General features: G+C 38.9%; 2 protein-coding genes across 4 annotated transcripts in view; both read right to left on the reverse strand.

The window, feature by feature from the left end:
• Positions 1–3,540, reverse strand: part of otud4 (OTU deubiquitinase 4) — a 19,613-nt gene extending 16,073 nt beyond the window's left edge. For both annotated transcript variants that reach the window (XM_015040897.1, XM_015040896.1), the window contains exons 1-2: positions 3,118–3,540; positions 2,738–2,821 (exon numbers count right to left, since the gene is read on the reverse strand). In XM_015040897.1, coding sequence (XP_014896383.1) covers positions 2,738–2,821; positions 3,118–3,258 — 225 coding nt within the window. In that variant the 5' untranslated portion in view covers positions 3,259–3,540. The remainder of the gene's footprint in view (positions 1–2,737; positions 2,822–3,117) is intronic.
• A 3,838-nt stretch (positions 3,541–7,378) lies between these two features.
• Positions 7,379–23,966, reverse strand: LOC106952661 (uncharacterized). 2 transcript variants are annotated; one of them, XM_015040906.1, is made up of 9 exons: positions 23,678–23,966; positions 21,342–21,805; positions 18,435–18,620; positions 17,680–18,348; positions 16,218–16,278; positions 16,063–16,133; positions 13,684–13,738; positions 12,721–12,906; positions 7,379–11,662 (listed from the first exon to the last, which is right to left on the reverse strand). In XM_015040906.1, the coding sequence occupies exons 2-9, from the start codon at positions 21,556–21,558 to the stop codon at positions 11,029–11,031; spliced, it is 2,079 nt and encodes a 692-aa protein (XP_014896392.1). In that variant the 5' UTR covers positions 21,559–21,805; positions 23,678–23,966; the 3' UTR covers positions 7,379–11,028. The 2 variants fall into 2 exon arrangements, with proteins under 2 accessions (XP_014896392.1, XP_014896394.1); XM_015040908.1 differs by lacking the exon at positions 23,678–23,966 and adding an exon at positions 23,280–23,667.
• Between the last annotated feature and the right edge of the window lie 394 nt (positions 23,967–24,360).

Genomic DNA, 24,360 nt, shown 5'->3' on the forward strand with positions numbered 1-24,360 from the left:
CTGACTTATTATCTCGAGATCCCGAGAAACTAAGTCAAGATCTCGAGATCCCGACTTATTATCTCGAGATCCCGACTTATTATCTCGAGATCTCGAGATCCCGACTTATTTTCTCGGGATCTCGAGATAATAAGTCGGGATCTCGAGATAATAAGTCGGGATCTCGCGATAATAAGTCGGGATCTCGCGATAATAAGTCGGGATCTCGAGATCTCGACTTAGTTTCTCGGGATCTCGCGATAATAAGTCGGGATTTCTTTCCTTTTTTTTTTTTCTCCATGTCCCCTTAGGGGCTCCGTAGAAATGTGGTGACTCGGATTTAAATCAGCCATTTCTCTGACTTCGTGTTTGAACTTCTGGTTTGTTTCAGTCTTTAGTGCTTAAAATGATCATTTAGTGTTTAGTAATTAAATGGGTTTTTTATTTCTAGATTTTTTGGTCACATTAAAAGATTATTTTAGTTTAGTTTGGAGGATTTTGGCTTTAGAGTGAAATTTATACTCAGTCATTTTTAATAGTTTTGTTTCTCTCAACCACTTCGATGAAAGTTTTCTTAAATCTTTTTTTTTTCGTGTTCTCATCATGTTGTTTCCCTACTAAATAAAAACGTTTTCCTTAAAACCTCAAACTAATAATAGCCTGACCTTTTATTCAATGATATCAGTTAAATCTCCTTATTGCTGCATGTATCCACTTTGCTTAAATCTTAATAATAACCATAAATGTTCATAATATTTTTAAAATGCATAACAGTTGCTACTTATTGTTGGTAATTTAAATAAAATTGTAATCAATAATTCCTCAAAATGCAAACATATAAAAACATAAATGTCTTTCTCCATTACATGATCTGTAAAAGCAGTAAGTAATGGACTCAAACTCCCAGAATTCATAGCAGGTCATCAGTGAGTGCCTGAAAGTAACCGGTTCGGTTCTGCAGCATTCTTACAGGAGAAATTTCCTGATCGGGATCATAAAGACGTTCATCTTTCACTTTCAGTCCAGCTTTAAGGAAACAAACCGACAGCCGAGTCTGAATCAATATCAGCTTTTATTCATTCCTCCTTCATAAAGCCATTAAAGCAACATGGAGTCTCAGTTTCTGCTGTTTATATCGTCTGATTCACCGATAAAACCTGCAATGTTTCCACCTCCGTCTGTCGTTCACTCAAACTCCATTTTTGTTGAATTAAAATGTAGAAAAATCTCATAAGTTGGAGTCGATATTTTTCACTTGTAAGGCCAAAATAATGTGGAAAAATGAGTAGCACAACTGGAAACAACCAGGAATCTGAGCCGTTTCTGAAACCTGATAAAAATATTTAATCGCTTCGTGAAGTCATAAAACCAGAGCTGACCTTTAACCTTTGGCTTCTGCCGACAAAACGAGTGAGAAAAGAAGCTTTTATTAGGTCTAAATTACAGCCGGAAAGTTAAGAGGAAGAAAGAAAACTAGTGAAACTCTCCTGATTTAAATTAACCAGTTTTTATCAAATTTGCTGTTTATGAAGATATAATTTTTGTTCAATCTGATTTTTTATTTTTCCATCAATGCACTCCGTGGGCGTCCATCTTATTTTACAGCTTGTATTAAATTGGACTTTGAAATTAGGTCAAAAACATTTTCTGAAAAGGGAAATGGAGAAACCAAATGAAAAAAAATAAACGATAAAAATCAGATTGGATGTGAAAATAAAAGTATTTTTAAGCCGTGTTGGCTAGTTCTACGGTTATTAAACACAAACTCCAACCATAATTCTAGGCTCAACATGCTAGCGCTAGCTCAGATGCCTCATTAGTGTTTCAGCTAGCTTTAGCTCTTTTTAGCTTATAAACTGTTGCAACCTTACAGTTGAGCTTTGTAATTTCTGATCCTCTTTTGGTGGCATATATGTGTTGACTGAAAGTTTTTACTCCTCTTCTACAGTTTTTCTATTCATTTTTCAGGATTTTGTTTTATTCTGCTGCTTCTGCCTATTTTTTTATTTGTTACAATTCTGCATCTCTTCTGCAGTTGACTTCAAATGCTGCTGCAATTTTCACTGAAAATATTCGGTTTATAACGTTCACACTGAATTTTCACAGGAAATGCAATGATTTCTAGTTACGTTTACTTCAGTAAATTTTTTGGGAAAAGATACTTTATGCTTTTTTAACCACAATGTCTGTGGACGTTAAGAAATATTTTACTCAATATTCTTATTGAGTAAAATTTCTGACTCTACCCAGTAGGAAATAACTTTTCTGAGTGAACAACAATGTACCTGATATTTATGTCGAAGTGAGACCTCTTTGTTTATTTACCATCTTTGATGTTCTGATGTTATTTTCTATCTGCTGCATTTGGAGGTCAAGTGAACACACAGTAAACAAAATGTATTGTCACTACAGACACTAACATGTATATTACCTACTGCATGTATTAGTTTTGTTTTATTTGACAGAATTTTGTTTTATAATCATATGTATTTGCATATGACCTATAATTTTAGTGTTTAAAATATCAAAATTTGCTCAAAACTTTATACTTTTAATCTCTGAGGACATCATTTAAATTTAATCAGTTGTTATGAGCTCAGTATCTCTTTACTCTTATTTGAATATAAATATGTTTTAGAGTTGCTATTTTTACTTTACTGTCTGGGTACTGTACTCAGCTCTGTCTAGAATCATAATATTCCTATAATAGAATGAAATTATGTTATAAATGTAAAGTGTGGTTAAAGCTGGTGCTTACCGCCTCATAGCTGTCCCGGTTCTGCTTCAGGAACTCCACGCATTTGGCCCGGACCTCAGTGTGGAGGCTCTGGCAGTGCAGTACCTGGGCAGGGTCAAGGGTCAACACTTAAAACAGGCAGGATTCAGCGTTATGCCACTTTTAAGACAAAAACATACAACATCTGTGTTATATTGTAAGTTTAGATCGAATATTTGGGAGTAGGAAACCGCAGAGGCGTGTTAGATTTATCCTGCGGCGTTCCCCGTTTGGGAAAGTTAAATTTAAACTCGGAGAAGTCGCTATCGCACAGCAACACAACAAACACACCTCACCTGAGCGCAGCAAGCTAACCGGAGAACAACTTCCCACAAACATTTTACTGCTTTGCCCCACTTTACCTGCTCGGCCACGGCTCGGAACAGACACGATCCATCTTTGGCAATCTTCTTCCGATGAAAACCTATCGCTTTCAAGTAGTTATCCATCTGTTTCTCCGCGTTTCGCTCCTCATTACTCTGCATGTTTCCGCCGCTGTCCATGCTAGCGGGGGGCTAGCCGCTAAAGCTAGCTGCGTAAAGCGACGGTTAGGAGGCGGTCAAAGGGGAGAAACTTGAACACAAACTGGTAATATCACCGCTGAATGTAGTCGCAAATACACATTTGCGATCTGGAGGCCCTCTGGTAAAACTAGAACTACTTCTGGTTTCGTTTCCCGGGAAGTCCTGGGTGTCCAGCACAGGAACCTCCTCAGCGGCAGAAAGTGAAACTTTAGCCTGCCGTTAGCAGGAGAGCTAAAAACTGACAACACGCCCCCTTCTGGCCATGAGAGTGAAGTCACACGCAGTGTTACGTATTGTTTCCGGTTTAATTTCAAAGTAAAAGCTAAACAGAGTATCAGTCTTATGGAGAAATGACTGAAAAAGACAAAAACAACAAAAACACTTTTATCAAACAATCAGATAGCAAAAATCTCTTTCTTGTTTTTTAAAACAACCAAATTTATATTCATAACTTGTTAAATAAATAACATTAGTGATATCCAAAACATTTGGAAATACTAACGTTAAATAAATTAATGAATTGATTTATCATCGTGTAACATTTTATTTATTTAACACACCATTTTAATTGTTCGTGTGAAAATATTTATTTCAAACATATGATCATGTTTTTATTTTTTCTGTAATTATTTCCTATCAACCAGCAGGTTTTACTCATATAAACTGGTTTTTCTCTATAAACAAGCTGATTGGTCTGCAGTTGAGTTGCTGTGCAGGTTAACCAATCAATGTTAGGCTATATTTCATAAACTATAAATGCAGCTTAGAAGACTTCATAATGGACTGGATAGCACAGGAAATATGAAATAATTGAAGCAATATATTCAAATATAATTCAAAAACAACAACAACAACAACAACAATAATAATAATAATAATAATAATAATAATAATAATAATAATAATAATTACTATTAACACATCAAATTTTGTAGAAAGCAAAACTTTAGTCACTGCTAAAACTTTTTGTTCTTCACTGCATATTGCATTACATTTGTTGGAAAATTCCCAGAAATCATTAACAAAATAAATCTCTGAATTTTTCACCTCTTTATTTACAGAAAATCTTAAAACGCAATAAAAAATAATTATAACAACAAAGTGAATCAGCTGCTGTTTAAAAACAAGTTGCAGGTCAGTTCTCCCTCCCTTCTCATCATCATCCTCACCTTTGTCATTGCTTGTTCCTGCATCCAGCAGCAGCAGGTCCAGCAGCATCAGCTGCAGCAGCAGCAGCATCATTGATTTCCATTCTTCAGAGAAACTGCTGAGTGCAGCCGGTCGTCTGGGCAGCTGGAACATGTTGTTCTGCACTACGATTCATTCATTACAGAAAAATGGACATTTCTTCTCCTAGATCAGTTTAATACTTTTGTTCCTCAAATTTCAATTTCAGTTTTCAGGCTGCACAGTGGCACAGTTGATAGCCTTGCAGCAAGAAGGTTCTGGGTTCAATTCCCAGCTCCAGTCTTTCTGCATAGAGTTTGCATGTCCTCCCTGTGCATGTGTGGGTTTCCTCCAGGTACTCCAACTTCCTCCCACAGTCTAAAACATGACCGTCAGGTTAATTGGTCTCTCCAAATTGCCCCTAGGTGTGTGTGACTCTGTGTTGCCCTGCGACAGACTAGTGACTTATCCAGGGTGACCCCACCTCTTGCCTGGAGGCAAGGCATTTAACTTCCCTTTTAGGATAAATAAAATGTGTTTGAATTTAATTTTCTGCAACTTTCTGTTTCAATTTGTTAACATTTTTTGTCAATCCTTTGATGTCCTATCGCACCTTTTCTTGTGTATGAATAATATTATAATAATAAGACATGTCTTTAAAAGTAAGGAAGGCGCGATATTTAACATTTTTAAACAATTTCTAAAGTGTTTAACTTATGCAGTTGATATTTCAAACAAAAAGCACCAGGATTCATTCACAAATTCCTAAACTGTGTGCCTGGTTTGGATGATTATCCTGGTTAATGACCTGACGCTACTTAGCCGTGCAGCAGGTGCCAATTCAAACAGGTTTCCACACCGCTGGCTTGTTTAATCTATAATTTATGGGGTTAGCAGGGGGACGGTAATGATGATATGCAGCAGGCTGCACATATGGAAACGCAGCGTCTAGAAAACTTTTTCTACACCGGTTAGCTAAACGGCATCAAGGCGGGACACGAGGACCTTCAACCAATAATCTGGTGTGAAAAACAATGATCAACTAAGACACTTAGTACAACTGTATGAACGACTGTAAAGATTTTAAAAAATATGTTTTTAGACAGTTTAAGATTTATTAACAAAATGCTCAAATAAAGAAGGAGATTTTGGAGTGACCTAGTCAAAGTCTGGACTGTGGTTTGATATTAAACAAGCTGAATGTATTTAAAATTCTTAAATGTGGCTAAAATAATGCAATTCTCCACCGAAATGGTGTCTCATATTCCAATAAAGTGTTTTTAAAGACACAACCAATAGTTTCTACCTTTGATAACTGAAATCACAATTTGGAAATCGGCTTTTCTGTCGACTCAGGTTGAATTTTTATGATACTAAAGATGTTGGTGACCTGAAAAATCTAGTCCAGTTCAGATTAAACTACTTTATTTCTTCCAAAAAGAAATTAAATATCATTGCAGTACGTTCAAAGAGTTGTTGGAAGAATCTCCAGTAGCAGCCAGTCATGCAACGAATCTGAAGAAGCCTCTGACTGAAGACTGTTGCTGTAACAGTTTCATGCTGACACCTCCAGACTAAGGCAGTAGAGACGATATTCCACATGTCCTAGGTGACACCAACAGCTGTTGCAAGCTCTGCTAATCCACCTCATTTGCTTTTGCTGCTCCTCTTTAGCCGTGTGGTTAGAAAGATGTTAGAGTAGGGGATATGGTCCTGGCTCATTATGACTGATGGAGGAAAAGATTGAACATCTTCCTTCTCTCTATGCATCCATGAAACTTCCCTTCTCAGCTCCTCCTGGATTTGGGGTCAGAGTTCAAGTATTGTCTGAGCTTTTGAGAAACTAATCTCAGAAATTTTCCAAAAACAAAACAATTGGAAATTTCTGAGAAACTCAGAAAACTTCACAAAGTTGAACATGTCCAAGTTTTTTTTCCAGAAAATTCTGAGAATAATCTAAAAATGTCTTCTTTTTTGTGGAAATTTTTGTTTTGTGGAACTCAGAACTTTCCTTGCTTTTTCCAGAAAATTTCTGAGATTAATTTCAATATTTTGGAGTTTTCTCTCACAACTCTTGGAAAACCAGACAGAAATTTAAAGAGGAGTGGCAAAAGCAAAGGGGGTAGATTAGCAGAACTAGCTAACAAATAAGGTCCTTCCTCAGAAATGTTTTTTTTTTCTAAAAAAATATTCTGAGAATAATCTACAAAAAAATTCTTTTTTTTCTAAGCAAATTTTTAACTTTTAAAACTGAGAAATTCCTCATTTCTTCTATAATTTTTTTTCTCACGAATTTTTCACTTTAGGTGGAGTTTTTTTTTTTCTAGAACATTTCTGACATTAATCTAAAGATGTGTGTGTTTTTAAGCAAACATTTGACTTTTCAAACCTAGAAATTTCCGAGCTTTTCTAGAATTTTTCTGAGCTAACCCTCAAAATGTCCTCCTTATCTCCCTCTCCACAGTGACCCTCACAGTCTGTCGCAGACATGTGGCATTTCTCCCATCTTGAGCTTCCTCCTCCACCTCCCGGCTCCTCTTCTTCCTCCTCCGGTGCCATTTCCTCAGATCTAATAATGACCTTTGTGCGCGGCGGAGCGCGGCCTTCGCGCCGCGGCTCGGTTCTACAGCATGCCAGGTCGCCATGGCAACGGGCGAGGAGGGGGACAGGACCCATGGCGGCTGACACTCATCCTCCCACTCGCGTGGTGAATGCGGTGCGTGACCTTCATCCCGGTTTCTCTCTGGAAACGGTCCGTTTTTCTTCCCCTCCGCCTGCCGGAGCCGTTTCTCCTGCTCGGCTCGCAGCGCATCGCGGCTCCGCGGAGTCATCTTATGAAATCACTGCAGCCTTTAACACCCACTTTCTGCACGGTAACGCGATCCGAAAGTCACGTGACCTGAGCAGGGAAGGACCCGGGAGCAGAGGTGAGCCGGATGAAATTAAAGTTTATTATTGATCATCGCAGCAGCAAACAGTTACAGGATACAGCAGAGAAACCCAGGAAATGAAAGGTGAACCACAGACAAAATGTTTCTACTATTTCATGCATCTGTGAGTAAATAAAGTGTTAAAAAAAGAGACGTGCAGAGTCCAGCACCATTGATTAGATTTCATATTAAAACACCGGTGTGCAGGTTTGTCTCGTCCTTCCTGCACACGTTATTGTCTCTTCTGCACATGCGCATTGTGCAACAAAAACATGAATAAATAAAAAGCTTAGAAATATTCAGATTGCATCTCATGAATCTGCAGCAAACCACAACAACATAAGCAGTAAAACGTGGTGAGCTGAAACATTCATATAATTACGTCCTGTTGTCAGGGAGCGAGGAAGGAAGGCTGTTCCTGTCTAAAGTGAGTTATTTTCATTACGAACCTGCTCTTAAGACATGCTGGGTCACAGAAAAGCCGCGTTACATTCAGTCTAAACATGAAAATGAAGTCAAAAAAGGCAAAAAGAATAAAAACTTTTGGTACATAAGGAATTTTAAGGTGATTGAAGTTCATCCAAGGTTAAATTTGGAAGCAAAAAACAACAAAAAAATGTCAAAATTTAAATGTTTTTTCTGCCCTGATTACAGAAAACAGATGGATGCTAACATATCAAACAAAATAAGTTATTTAAATCAAAATGTTCCCCAAAAACAGCAAATAGACAGCACACCAGATATTGAAACAAATATTTACGGTTTAAGCAGTGGTAGACTCACTTCCTGTTACGGTAACAACTTGCTAATTTTTCATTTAGTATTTTTTGCTTACATTGAAAATGTTTAGCATTTATTTTCCCCTTAATCAAAATTTTCAAGATAAATTTTAAGGCGCTATTTTAAGGTACCAATGGATGTAACCATTGTACATCAGTTAGTAGCTAATGAGCTAACAGCTAGCTAATTTTTCTTTAGTTCTAACTTGGAAAGAAAGTTAGTGAAATTAAATTGAAATAAATTTTTTGCAAATTAATTGTAACCGATGAATAGAAGCATTGCATATGGGTTAGTATTGATTAGTGCTCAGCATAATTCTGCTAATATGTAGCTAATTTTTGGTTTAGGTGGATTACAGGTAAATCCAGCAGCTCATGTAAAGTTTTATTTTGTAGCAGCGAGAGGAAAAGTGGCTCTTTGACCCGTAAATGTTGCTGATCTGTTCTAGTCATAATGAGAAGCGATATAAATTTGGTCAATCGTTATTTAAACACTTAAGGGCTCTCATATGATATTGTCAGCCGACAGTCAGCTGATCCTTTATTTTGACAAAGAAAACAAAACAAGACGATGATCTCAGGGAAAAGTAACGTTCCTGGTCATGATCCAGCAGGACTCTGTGAATTTCTCACTTATGTACCTGAACTTTGATAGCAGAAACTTTCATAAAAACACAACATGCAAACATTTAAAGACGTTACAGGACCTGATGTTCAAAAATTTAGTTTCCTCATGTTTAGACCAAACATGTCAAGTGTTTTTAAAAAATCCATGCATACATGGAACGACACGAAGCAGATTAAGATTATGTATTGAAATGAATTAGGTTGATGTGAATGGGTGTAATATAATTAACTTGAATTGAATGAAATGTATGTTTTATTTTACAGAAATGTTTATAACTGAATGAGGCTTAAAGATTAGAACCATTTAAAGCTAATTTTTGCTTTTGTCTTCAGTGATTTCAAATAATTCCTCAGAAATGTGAAATTAAACAGTAAATTATAGGACTGATGATTGTTTTTCTGTTTTATCTCATTAAAAATATGTTTGTCTTCCTGCTGAATTCAGAAGATGTGAATAATTAAAGATAATTAAAGTTTGTCATCTGGTGTGTTGTCTTTTGTTGTTTTTCAATAAAATATTGAGTTGAAAAAATACAAAAGCAGTTTCTGTATTTGTTTATGCCCAACACACCTCCAGGTTTTTGAAAAATAATAAAGCAGATTAAATGATTCTTCTCTAGGGGAAGAATCACTTGCTGTCATGCTGTGATAATAAAGTCATGTGAATAAATCTATAAATAAAAATATGCGAAAAGGTAAATTGCACAATCCTCCATGTTTTGATCAACACTTTTAAAAAAATAACAGGGTTTAAAAAGATATATTTGTTTTTTTTGCTTCATTCAGGTTGGAAAGTGAGAAAATTTACAATATTACTTTAATTAGGTCTGCCCATTTGTTTATGTTTCTGATTCCTGATATTATATTTAATTAAACCGTTAATAAACTGTTAAAATGGGATATAATGTAAATATGTGGGTTTATTTGGCTTTTTGAGTGTTTCAGTGATTGTAATAAAATAAAGAAATGTCTAAACTGATTCCTCTCTCGTCTCGGAAAACCAACATTTTAGTGCAACTTTCGAGATGTTTTGTACTCCGTAGAGCCTCATGTTGTTATGTAAACACAAATACATCATCAATACACAACACAGGTATCAGAAATTTCATCACCATCCTCCAGAAACAACGAATCCCTAAAAATCCTGGAGCGACAAAGACAAGGCAACGACTGAAACTCCCAACAGGAAGTAGAAAAACTACAGCTGAGAACAAAATAAAAGCACTTCATGGATTTGATGATACCGGTTACCTTAAATAATGATAGTTAGCCCTTAATGAGTGAGATATTAATTAACTACAGGAAATCTGGATTCCTAACATTTAACTAAAAGAAGGTTAACATTTTTAGTCTGGATTTTAGCTCTTTTAATTTATAAGATAAGGAAAAAAAGTTTTTAAAATATTTTTATGATTTCAAGTTAAAGTCAAGAGGAAATAAAAATCAGACAGTAAGTTTGGAGGCGACTTCACACAAAATGAGACGGAAACAAACAGAAAGTTGGTCATTACACTAGAACCCTGCAGTCATGGTATAGAGAGGTTATTATCATTTTATCCTCACATTATTACATTATTCTCGTATTATTCTGACTTTAGTGTCGTATTAATATGATTTTATTCTCACACTATTTGCATGTTTAATCTGATTTTAGTCTCGAATCATAAAGACTTTGTACAAAACTGTGATTTTTGTTTGAATTTGTTCTTCATAAAATGTAAATAAAGATCTTTTTCATGTCATTGTGAGCTAGTCGGATAACTCTTTTATCCGACTAGCTGCTGTCTAAGCGACGCTAACTTCATGATAGCTTTCTCTTCTCTGAAAGACGAACTTAAAAAATGTTGCTCAGCTTGATTTTCTGTAAACTGGAGGCATCTCCTCTGATCTAATCTGACCTTTCCTTCAGTGACTAACCAGACTTCATTCAGAAAGGCTTTTCATCCAAATAAAACAGTTTTTCACTACGAAATAATCCGGATCTTTAGGTTCGGTATTTCTGGAGGACGAGAGACGGGCGATAGATAAATATGTCCCACGGTCACCTAGCTAAGAGTAGAGTGGCTATATGAAAGAGTAAAGCAGGCAAAACCACGAGCTTGATGCAAAAGTAGAATAAATAGAAAACATTCCCTATGTGAGCGCTGTTTGACATTCTCATACGTAGTGCTGGGTGACTTTACATCCATCGCTTTATAGTCCAGAGGACGGACAGAAGGGAGGGAGGATGAGAGGAGAGCAAACATTTACAAAGAAGTGAGGCCGAGGTAACCCAGGAAGGAGTGTTTGTTGGAGCAGGGCGGTGAGGAAGAGGAGGAGGAGGAGAAATAGGAGCGAGGTTTCAGAGAGATGAGTGTTGTGATGGGGAGGAGAGGAGATAAATCCCTCCATCCTGCGCGGTCGGAGAGCAGCGGAGGGAGAGGAGGAGCAGCAGGGCGAGGAAGAGAGGAGGCGGTGTGCAGCCGCCGGACGTGTTTGCTGGAGCGCTGACCGTCTCCGTGGGGGGCGTAGGTCCGGTGAGTGTGCACGTCGGCGTTAGCGCTGGCGCTAGCGTTAGCGTGCTTCACCTTGCAGTGCAGCCGCAGGCTGTCCCGCCGCTTGGCGCTGTAGGGGCAGAGGCCGCAGGTGAACGGCCGCTCGCCCGTGTGGACGCGCACGTGCTCCACCAGCTTGTTGGCCGTCCGCGTCAGGTGGCCGCAGCGGTCGCACCGGTACTGGTTGCCCTGGCGATGACCCTGGAAGTGGGCCAGCAGCTCCGGTTGCCCGGGAAACGACCTCTGGCAGATGCGGCAGCGATGCTCGGAGGTGCTCTGCTCTGGCTGCGTTGCCACGGCGACCGGCAGAGCTCGGCTGGGGGCGGCGGGGAGAGGAGCCGGGCGTCTGGACGATGAGAAACATTCACAGGCGAACGTTATGAACTCTGCCACTTTATCGTCTTTATTTAGGATTTAATCTGACAGAAAAACAGACAAATTCTGATTTATTGTCAGAGAGAAAATGAAACATTTCTGGTTCTTCTGTTAGTGACTGTGTTTTATTTTTGTGATATTATGGTGGACTGTCTTGTTGCTGAAATGTTATTGATTGATTGATTATCCTTTAGAAATAAAATCTGAAAAGTGTGGTGTGCATTTATTTTTAGCCCAACCAACCAAATGCCTTTCTCAAAGCAATTTAAATAGTTTAGGAAACAAGATGTTTTTCCCATATTACAAATGAAGAAATCTGCAGCTTTTCATCAATATTCACTCAAAACAAGCTCCATTGTCTTGTTGAAAGGTTACTTCTAGTTTAGTTTTATCTTATTTCAAGTTCTAATGTATTTGCACTAAAACTGGGGAAAAATACCTGAAAATATTTTGTGTTTTTGGAGTGTTTAGATTGTAATTCCAAATTATTTGTGGAAAATTTGACTACTCACATTTCTTTGTATCTAAATTATTCTAAAGAAATAATCAAAATATTACTTGTTATATATACATATTTAAATGTGCTTGTATAATTTCAAACATTTATTTAAACTATTAATTTAGTCATTTACCCTTAAAATGAAGCTAAATATAAAAAAAGTAATGACACTCATGCCTGTAGTGAGTATGTAAACTTCTGACCACGATACTATTTATAATATCTGTTCCTATAAACACATTCAAGACATTAAAAAATCATTTAAGCTAAAACCAAAGATTTTTAGTTAAAACAGTATTGTTTAAAAAAATACAAGTACTTAATTATATTAAATGTGTCAAAAATTTGTGACGTTTAGGTAAAATTTCAAGCCAATAACCCTTCAGGATGTGACAATAAGCTACAAAACCATAAAAAAAACTCAAAACATTGTCACTATTTTGTTATGAAATGTTTAAACATCTTTGTTTTCTGAAAATAACATTAAAACATAATGAAGAAAACAATTGCAGAAAAGGACACCTGCTGACCTCATTTCTCCCGTGTCGCCGTGTATGTGCGTGTCCACATGGGCCATCATCTCCGCCTCCTGATTGGTCGAATGGTCGCACCTGCAGCAGTGCAGCGAGAAGGAGCCGTGTTCCCATTGGCGGTGCTCCGTCATGTGACTCTTGAAAAGGGCGTGGCCCTCCGTCTCAAAGCCGCACACGTGACACCTAAAATGGATGAAAACGTATTCATTAACTAAAACAGGCTGTTGCCATGGTAACGGACCCGAGCTTTATGTCATAAGTGTTGTGTCTGTCATGAGTTATATCTGACCGACAGCTTACATTACTAAATCAGCCTCTAACACAGTAATCCTTACTGATGAGTTCGACTCTATGCAGATGATATTGTAGTGGGCTCATTATTTTAATAAAACATTCCAGCACCAACTGGACCTAAATGGAGCCGGGAACTACATGGGCTCCAGGTCACGTAAAGGTGATATTAATATCTGTATTAATTCACAACATATTTCTGTAATGCACAAAAGAAAAAAGTAAAACCAGGAGATTTCACTGCTTGTTCTGGACAATTAGGCTGGATACACCAACTAATACTACATGATACAGAAGTAATATTCGGTATTTTATAGATTTAGATAGTGTTGTAATATGTTTATTAACTACAGATAGCACTCTGCTATCCAGATATACCATAAAATATGACAGAACTGCTCAAAAATACTTTGCTACTGCAGTTAATCCTGTAAATGATGTAGAAAAAAAACACCTAATTTTGTTCTAGTACATATTTTTATCACTTTAAATTTATTTGTGTATTTGTGCTTTAAACAAATTAATCAAAATGAGGAGTAATGGAACATATAAAGCTAAATGAGAGAATTAAATGATTTGCTAAATTAATTCCAGTAATAAAACTGACAAATTGAATTTATTTTTGCTTTATTTTATGATTCCTGAAAGGGCAGAATCTGTGAAAATTACCTGAAGAAGTAAGAAGAACCCCAGGTTTGATCTCTAACGACGTTGGTTTGCGTTTCTGCGGAGAAAAAGGAAATATGTTTATAATCCTGCAAACAGATTCATGAATGAGTGGATTAATGATGTGAAGTTATTGTTGTCAAACCTGTCGTTGACGAGGTAATTTAACTTCACTAGCATCTTTATTATAAGCCATAGGGCAACGCGTCCATTAATCCATAACACAAACAACAGCAGCGCAGCAGAAGACGGTCATTAAAAACCAATAACATCACCAATCAGAGGGACAATAAAACCACTGCAGGCGTCTGGAGGAACAAATTCCCTGGCAGTTTTTATGACGACGTGTCGGATCAGACGGGAATCTGACAGAGGATAATTATTAACAAAGTCCTCTGTCTGAACCTGCTCCAGTCTGCACTTCGGATTCACACATGTGGAAGGCGTGAAAACTATCTGCATGTGAGCCGGGTTCATCGGGCCGGGCCGGGCCGGGCCGGGCCGGGCGTTGTTTAAATGCCAACTAGTCAGGAAGATTTGGCACGAAAAGGAGACACCAGTTTATCGGGGAAACACGAGAAAACAGAAAAAAAACAGAACAAAGAAAAGACGGGAAATAAATAAATAAACTGATAATTTAACTGATTCATGGATTTAACTACAGATGGAAGAACCGACAGCTGCTGACAAAACATCCATCCACCATCCATCCATCCATCCATCCATCCATCCATCCATCCATCCATCCATCCATCAATCCACCATCCATCCATCCATCATCCATCCATCCATCCATCCATCCATCCACCATCCATCCATCCATCCATCCATCCATCCATCCATCCATCCAACAATCATCCATCCATCCATCCATCCATCCAACAATCATCCATCCATCCATCCATCCACCATCCATCCATCCACCATCCATCCATCCATCCATCCATCCATCCATCCATCCATCCATCCATCCACCATCCATCCAACAATCATCCATCCAGTTTAGCATTATCTCTTTTTGTTCCGTTTTTCTTTGTCGTGTTTCTATTAACACAGACGGTTTGACAGAGAGGAGGAAGGATTAGGGTCCAACAAGGAGACATTATCTTAAACATCGATCCCTGAAGGATCATCTCTCTGTCTCAAACTCTGCTAATCATCGTCTTATAGATTCACCTTTCTTCTTTTGTTCTCCCGTTTCATAAAACCCGTTTAAATCTCCCACAGTTCCTTCGGTGAACCCGCTTTCACTTTAAATTCGCTTCCATCAATATTTCAGCTCTCCTCAGCCCTGTCACTTTTTATTATTCAAAATAAGGTCGGGAGTGACAGGTGAGACACATCAGTGATGATGTTGACTCCATGTTTAATTAAATGTCTAATTAAAAGAAAACAGAGCCAAGAGACTGCTATCAACAGAGAGAGACCTACGCATCCTGAAGGAAAAACCGGCGGTGCTGTGTTCTGCATCATTAGCGTGTTTGTGTTGTATTCAGATAAAAACACTACTGCTTTATCAGTGAATATCAGATAACAGGTGGGTTACAACAACAGCTCTAACTAGATTCAGTCAGGCTGTTACTAAACCAAACTGGACTTTTTTGGTTTGGTTTTAGTTGGAACCAACATGACGAAGAGCGGCGAAGTGGGGGATTTTTAATAATTTAAACATAAAGACAGACGATGACTGTCACCAACATGAAACCCTTATGAAAGTAACAGAAAAGAGAGATGATATACTGAGGAAGGAGTAGAGATTGGGATGGGAACCAGGTGAGCCAATCAGAGGAGATGTGGAACAGCTGTGGCAGGAACAGAGGCTGGGCGGCTGTTTTCACGCCTGACAGTCCAGCAGTTGTATGTTCTGTAGACACTCAAGATTTGAGAGGGTGTACTTGCATTAATACGTTATTATTATTAATAATATATTAGTTAAAATGGCTTATCACAGTAATTTCTGGGACAATTTATCATCCAGCTAAATTTGTCATAGTAACAGGCTTAATGTCAACACATGCCTAACAATAATATAACCAGAAATTAAATATAGAACCAAAAACCAGTGATCATAGCACACTTTTCTGTCTCTACAGAAACGTGTGTTTCTTCACTAAGTTGAGCCCGTTCTGACAGGTTTATTGGGTTTCACCAATATTTCCCCAAACCAGATCTCAAGTAAACATCTGGATTAGTTCATGTTAAAGTGAATAACATTCATAAATGCCAAAACAAAACTATCACCAACTGTTGCTCGCTGGTCTGTGATTGGTCAATCAAGATCGTCCCATACTGATGGTATCTGAAAGAAATGTTGGCCTGGTTCCATTCGGGTTTGTTCTGCTGCTAAATAAAAGCAAAACAAACCAAAGCAGGTTTTATTACCATGTGGGGTTTCTCTGGCGCTCAACAGTGGAGAGGAAGGGACAGGGTCCATGTTGATCTTCAGAGCAGGACTACAAACAGACAGACAGAGTCAGGCACATAACTGAGATTTATTTATTTATGGTGAGGTTATCTGTAGGAATTATTTATGCTACCTGCTTCTGATGGGCGGAGCCATCCTCTCCACCTGCTGACAGCTGGACTTACTGACCTTCTCTGTCGACAACCAAGAAAAAGTTATTTTATAACTCATCAATTAAAGCCCAGACAGCCTGTGTTGTTTCACCAGCAGGTTTATAATACTTTGACTGAGTTTGTCAGCTTTCTCAGCTGTTATTTGGATCGTTAAGCTCCAATCGATTTTTTCCAAATTGATTTTCAGTTGTCTTACAGTAACATTTGAGCTAAGCCTGGAAAATAATTCAATAACAATAAGTGTTGCGATAGACACATGATCAAAATCAATAGATAATAAATCCGATAAAATGTTTAATAATTTCACTAACTCTGACCCAGAGCCGCACAGCATTCTGGGAGATTTAGTCGCTCTCACAACCTTTCACAGCTAGCTAAGCTAAATTGGTGGAATCAACTCACTCACTCTTTGGTTACCTAGCAACTCACTCACTCTTTGGTTACCTAGCAACGACCTACTGAGTAACTTGCACAGTAGCAGTTTCAAGGAAAGATCATGCCACTGGTTTGGCAGTATTTCAGATATTTAAAGAAAAAAATGAATAATTATGAATAGACAAAAACGTTTGTACAATGGTATGTTATTCAGCCATATCGCCCAGCTGTAATTTGAGCTTTTCTTTGTTTTCTGACATGTTATGGTGTCAGATTGTATCAAGTTTACTCTGTTTTTTAACAAGTATAAACAAACAGCACAAACCATAGATCTCCAGGTGCTGAACCTTCAACAGGTTGGTTCATTTCTCTTGGTAGTTCAGTATTTTCATCAATTATCACAATAAATTATAGAAAGTAGGGCTGCAACAATATAAAGATGTGGTTAGATATCTATATCCAAAATTAATATTACAGTTATGCCTGACATTTACTGAATTATATGTATTTCCCTACCATTTTGCCAAAAAACAACAACCATGTTGCGTCTCTGATTTAGCTAAGCTCCCCACAATCCTTTGCTGCATCACTATCATAGTGACATGACCGAACAAATACCACATGACCAGCCCCGCCCCTAATGAAACTTAAATGTCAGCAAGATGGAAGCAAACATTGGTTATCAATATCGGACCAACAGGCTAAAACACGGGCATTCCCAATAGAAAAAGGTAAAACCTCAAATGTAATTTAATCTATTTGTATTTCTACACCCAATTTCTGCTGAGTTTGGTTCTGATCTCCATTTCGGTCGGTTAAATCTTATGACTCCTGATCAAACCAGAATATCAGAATCATGTGACAGTGAATTTAACCAACCATGAAATTCATCGGCTCAACCGCAGTTTGAGCAGTAACTGTTTTCTTTCTAGGTTTCCATTTTAGGGTTTCACTTGAGTTCACATTGACCCTGGAGAATAAAGTTGCTCTATATCTGAAGAAAAGCAACGTATTGACCTGAAAACAACCAGTGATTAATTATCTTACCGGAGAGCTGATGCAGTAGCGTAGAGGCCAGGTTGACGGACATGTCCTGCCACAGGACTGCTCTCAGGCACTCGTCCTCCATCTTGGCTCCAAAGAAAAAATGCTCCTCTATTTTCGCTCCAGAGAAAACCTGAGCGGCCATCTTGGCTCCAGATACAATCCCGTTCTCCAACATGGCCGCTGAAGGAAACTGGCTCTCCTTCGTGATACCAGAGAAAAACTTGTTGCTCATCTTAGCTCCATTGAACGTTTTCTCTGAAATCTTTGCTTTGACAGGACGAAGGTCGTCCATCTTGGCTCTGGGGTGAAGCAGGTCCTCCACTGCGGTTTCAGGAGCTGAACAATCCTCCAGTTTCACCTGAAACTGAAAACCGTTTGATGAGTTCAAGAAGCAGTCTGCTGGGTTAGAGGAAGAAAATCCATCTGCTGCATTTAGACCAAAGTTGTACTGGTCCAAAATATTGGCTCCAGGGTGCAACTGGTCAGCTGGGTTATTCCTGGTGAGGAACTGGTTTTCTGGTTTTACAGTGAAGAGATGGTGGTTCGCCATCCTTAAGGTGGAATGAGTCGTCTCCTTGACGACCGGCTGACTTGGGGTCATGGCGTCGACCTCCAGAGGCTCCTCTTCCTCTTTGAGCCTCAACATGTGGCCGCTGACATCCTGGCGCTCTGTAACACCAGGAAACATGACAAAGTGTTCTTTATTATCTGTGAACATGGCGACGTTTCTGTAACGTCGGTCAGTCTGTCTGTACCTGCCAGCTTCCTGAGCAGGTCTGAGGCCAGGGTGTCTGTGACAGCGTTTCCCTCCGGGGTGTGGGTCAGCGACGGCGGCTCGGGACTCGCACCGGGGCCGTCCGGCGACAGGGCGACGCCGGGTTCGTCCTGCTGCTCCGCCTCCTCCTGGCTCCCAGGATGCATCTGGGCCTTCTGGGTGGCCTCTGAAGGGAGAGAGAGAGAGTTCAGCTGACAGGACAGACTTGAACCCTGAAAGGTCAAAGGTCGGCAGAGATCCTGACGATACCATGACATAGCAGGGTGATAGCATCCAGTTTTCTGGGATTTTATTCCATTTTACTCAATTTATGATAATTTAATTTGAGGTTGTCATCAGATTTTCTTCTTTCCTTTTGTTACCGGTTTGATGTTATTTTTAAATGTAGTCTTAATCATCCAACCAGATTGTAATTTAGACGTTAAAGTTGCAACCAATGACCAGCCAAGCAACTGGTTTATCCTGAGGTAGACTGGCCTGTTGGGGTATAGTCCAACTTTTAACCTTTGACCTCTGAAGACTTGCACTAGCCTGATGGATGGATGGATGGATGGATGGATGGATGGCCACTATAGTATACAGACTTCATAATCTGCACTCTTTTGGCTGAATGCAGTATTTATTCCCAATTTGGCTTTATGTTGCTTAGTTTTTATTCAAATACGTTTTTTGTTAATGGAGACTGAGAATCCATTTTATTTTTGTTTTTGGTTGTTTAGTTTATTTAGTTTATCAGTTCCAGTGTTATGTGTTCTTTTGAAAATAAAGTGTTTCTATCTATGGCAGGAAATCACATGCATTATTAGTCATTTCCATTAAATCAGTGTCAAAAGGTCTTGAAACAATATTATCGTTTATCACAATAATTTTTTAGACAATTAATCGCTCAGCAAAATTTGTTATTGTGACAGGCCTGGGTACACCTGCATAATATGCAGGTATATTAAGGTTTAAGTTATATACCTTAATATACCTAAACCATTAAGACAGACAGCTATGAACTGATTCTCTCATCTGCTGCTCTAATTAATGCTCCATGTATCTGTTTCCAGCCACTGTCTTTTCACTTTCTATCCAAAAATAAGTTAAAAAGTTAAAGGTGTATGAAAAGTTGTGCAATATTTTAAAAAAAATTCAGTAGCTTTCCAAAGCTCAACGAATCCAACTTGGCTGTGCAGAGAATACAAATAATCAGACAGCGTTCTTCTGCTATTTTTAGGGAACGTTTCTGGATCCAGGAGGTTTGGGTGAGGAAATAATTTTAGATTATTTTAGGTTTGGTAATTTACCAGGTTGCCAAATAAATGCCACTCTGTTTCAAAGATTTGGTGCATTTCCCCCCCTAATCCTCTGTAAGTCTGAGGAATTTGCATGTGCTCGGTTGAGATGACAGCTTTCTTCGATGGTTGCTGCTGCTTTGCCTGTCTGCCGGATCGTTTTTCAGTTACAGCTGGAATAAATTGGCTGCACTTGGGCCTCAGAGTCAGCAATATTTCATTAAATCAGGTAACTTTTCCCAATTTCTCCCCATCTGTTGCCGCTCTGCAGCAGACATGTTGACAGGTTAAGCTTCCCTTTGCCCAGGTAGCCCAAATTTTAATGATTTTTAACACTTTCCCTATAATCAGAGCTTTTTCTGCTTTCTTTAGAGCATGTGTGCTAAACTCAGGGTTCAGGGGCCAAATCCAGCACACTGTGGCATTTTATGTGGCCCTCTAAACTCCATACATATAACTTTCAAGATAACAGTTTTTTGCTTAAATATTGTTTTGTCAATGAAGTCAAAGCAGTTTTTAATCTGGATTCTGCCAAAATACATCAATCAGTCCTTCCTTTCTTACTTTTACTACACCGTTGCCTAAGCCTCACTGGATGCCAAATTATAATCTGTGATCAATGTGGCGAGTAACAAACAGTCATATTTACCATCAAACATAAATATACTGCAAATATTTCTAAATTAGATCTTCCAGTTGGGTTTTAACTGCTTCTAAAAACAACCAAAGCACTTTAAAAAATCACCCAGGCGTTTTTTGGTGTCTGGAAAATGAGCCATTTCAAAAACCTTCTGATTGTTACGTCACATTAAACGGGCACTGAGCTGTTACCTAGCAACCCCAACGGAACGCCACCTGTCACCTAGCAACCCAAGCTGATCTCCAGCACGTTTGGTCAGCTGGTTTTACTGCTGTACGACGGCTGCTGGAAAAGACGAGTGTTTTGTTGTTGACTTACCAAATCTGGAACAAACTTTCAGAAAACTGCAAAACAGCTGAAACACTGATTTCCTTTAAATCAGGTCTAACAACCCAGCTGTTTAGAGTTGCTTTTGAACCATAATAAATGGAATATTGACCAACATGTTGATGATTTTAACGACGGTACATGACAAAATTTAATGTTATTGGACTTCACAATTATTGATGATGTGTTTATGATGGAAAGCAGTTTGATCTGCCATGTTGTTGAAATGTGCTACAAATAAACTTGATTGACTGATTGATTACCATCCAGAAACCACTTGCTGCATAGTTGATTGTGCAAGAGGCTCCACTTCTGCTTTTCAAAGATATATGGTTGTATAATTGTGTATCTGATTGCAGCCATTTTCACAGCCGTGTGTAAACGTTGAGCTGGGGGGCGTGGCCAACACCAGCTTACTTAGATTTACTGTTTTGCATACATAGATCTGTTAAAGAAAGCATAATAGCTCATCTTTAAAGGGTTTTATCTAAACATCCTGGCACAATTTGAGAACATTTGTGATCTTGAAATGTCTCAAAATGAAAATAATTTGACTTTAAAGTCAGTGAAAAAAGGTCAAATCCTGGAGAAGTGCAGAAATGAAGCTCACCATGTAAACTGATGAATCTGTGTGTGTGTCTACCTGAAAGCCTGATGAGGAGGTCAGACGCCATCTTGGTGCTGACATCAGGGCAGAACAGAGAGGTGGCTGCTGGGAATGGACTCGAACCTGCGGCGCGCGCGTCACACACACTCATCGACAAAGCCTCATCACCGGAGTGTGTCTTTGTCAGAGCGGGGTGTGTGTGTCGTTTGGCTGCATCAGAGGGAGGCTGCAACACACTCGACCCACGCTTCATCTCACAAGAGTGTGTGCGTGTGTGTTTGACGGAAAAAACAAAAAAATAAATAAAACAGGAAAAATCAAGAGTCAAAACTCAGAGAAAGAGAAGGGCAAGAGAGAAAGAAAAGGAGGAGAAAGAGGAGGAGGAAGGCAGTGCTGCTAAAATAAGAAGGCTAACGTATGGAAGAGAGGAGATCATGGTGGAGAAGAGAGGAGAGGGAGGATTTGCTCTTCACAGCGAGCTGTTGCTGCCTCTCATTGACCTGAAAGACAGAGAAGAAGAGAGACGGATGGAGGGGAGCGAGGTGAAGCCGGGGAGAGAGGAAGATGAGCAGGGAGGAGGACGAGGGTGAGAAAGTGGAAGAGGAACACGAACAAAGTGAATCTGTGAATGAATCAATTATTAAACAGATAGAGCCTAATAATAATAAGAGGATAAATCTTTCCTGTAACCGCCATGGTAACAAACCCTGCTGTGTCATCTCCCGCCCTGACCTTCCCACCGACAAGCAATCATCAATTACGATCAATAATCGTCACTTCAGCCTGCCACCATCTGTTAGTCTTGATCTCTTCATGCTCTGCCATCCTGTCTCTGCCCTAAACACCACATGCAGACACTATATGTACATTTAGCTAACTGTATACCCATGAAATAGAAAATAAATATTGAAAAATTTGTCACAACAGTTAAATTCAAACATGGCATGAAAATCAAAATATAATAAGGGATCAGAATAGAATAATTTATAATTTTAAAAAATGTTTAGGTGTACATACTGTCGTTATGACCCTTCAGGTCTATTATTAAACTCATTAAAGCAATAAGATAATACATTTCTCACATTAACAAACAAATTAAGTAAAATATAAATAACAAAATAAAATTAAATGTAAATTAAATATCATAAATAATGCAAATTAAAAAGAAAGTGGTAAGAAAGGTACAAAAAATAGCAAAAAGATCAAATAAAAAACTTTTTTTAATACGTTAAGGTAAAATTTTTTTAAAGCAACATAGATTAAATAAAACATTAAAATTTGATTAATAAATCAATTAAGAGAAATAAATACAAAGTCATATGTAAGTTACATTTAAAAATAAAAAACAAAGAATATAGTTAAATTCATTATTACAACTATAAAGAATGTATTAAAAAATAAAATGACAATAAATAAAAATAAATATTTGTAAATGTTATTTTTTCCAAGAAAACAAATTTTGTCAAATTATAATGAACATTTGCAAATACTATAACACAAAAAAATAAAAAAATAAAAAATCTTTTTAAGCAGAAAAAATAAAATAAAATTAAGCAGATTGTTTTACAAAGTTACATTTATAAAATATAATGCAATTTTTTAAAATGATTTATTCTTCAACAAATATTTAAAGACAACATTCACCCCAAACATGTTGCTTTAAGTAAAACATTAAACATCAAAACGAAGTATTTTTTCTCAGTAGATAACGGGAACATGTTGTGTTCTTTCGCCTCGGTGTTCTCGCTACCCTCGACCCCGTTTCCTTCAGCCTCTCGCCCCTGTCTCTAGGCGACACCATGCGGGCTGCTGCCGCCGCATCCGGCAGGGGAGCGAGAATCCACCGGACACCAGTTTCACCACAACCCCCCCTCCTCTTCGCTCCCCTCCCCTCCGGTCCCCTCGGTGTTGGTCGGTCGGTCGGTCGGTGTCAGAGCCCCCCGGAGCCCCGCTGTGCGTTAGCTGGTCGGTTACCTCTCTCCCTCCGTCTCCCTCCTGCTGCAACATGGCTGAACGGCGCTCACACTCCCCGGCACGCCGAGTCAGAAAGTCATCTCGCGGGGTTTTGGGATGTTCAGTTCCGAACGGCTCTAACGGTTTCCGCTCGCGCTGCCTCTCGTTACCGGGAACAGGGGCAGGTGTCAGCGCGCGACCACACACATACACACACACACTGTTACACACTGTTACACACACACCTCCGCTCCTCTTCCCTCCCGCCCCCTCTCCTGCAACATGGCTGAACGGTAACCCGACCTCACAAGACCTCAGAAGTCATTTTTCACGGGTCAGTTAGCATCAGCGCCCGGTCATAGCCGGGACCAACCCGCCCCGGGACGAGTCGATCCCCGGCTTTTCCCTCCGTGACTTACCGGTACCATGAGGGCAGATGGTGGCGGCGGCGGCGGTGGTGCAGTCCGGGGCATAGCCTATATATAGACTATAGATCTCATCCATATTAAATCTCCTGATTTTACTTCTTCACTTCATCCTTCCTCCCGTTGTTATTCCCGTTTCTGCATCCAGTGTTATATAAAGTAGAAGGGAGAGAAGCGAGGAGAAGATCCGTCTCCTCCCGGTTCCTGAGGATGACGGGTCGGTCACCGAGCAGGGCAGATGGAGGTTTCCGCCTCCTCTCTTTCTCTCTCTCCCTCTCTCTGTGTGAGAGTAACACAGAGGAGGAGAAGCAGTGTTTCTTGTACATGAAGTCCTGGTTTTATACAGTTCCCACCATGAAGAGACCCAGAAAATACCTGAAACCCTTGCAGACATGATCATGTAACTCTTTGAAATGATGGTTCAGGCTGTAAACTGTTCATTGTGTCCATTAACCATAAAACTGCGCAACCTGGATAACGAAAATATACCCACTTAGCAGAAACAAGCCAATTTAGAAAAAAAATAACCTCACTTTTTTCGATAAAAAGTTTTTGCGCTAGGATAAGGTGTTTTTTCGGCCGTATCAAAATCGATGTATTTGGCAGAACTGCAATGGAAACACTTTTTCCTCATGAGTCACATGATCAATAGATGTTACTCCTGGCGAAAACCACGA

Source organism: Poecilia latipinna, unplaced genomic scaffold (genome assembly GCF_001443285.1).
Source record: "Poecilia latipinna isolate Pla-1442-1.1 unplaced genomic scaffold, P_latipinna-1.0 Scaffold533, whole genome shotgun sequence".
Lineage (NCBI taxonomy): Eukaryota > Metazoa > Chordata > Actinopteri > Cyprinodontiformes > Poeciliidae > Poecilia > Poecilia latipinna.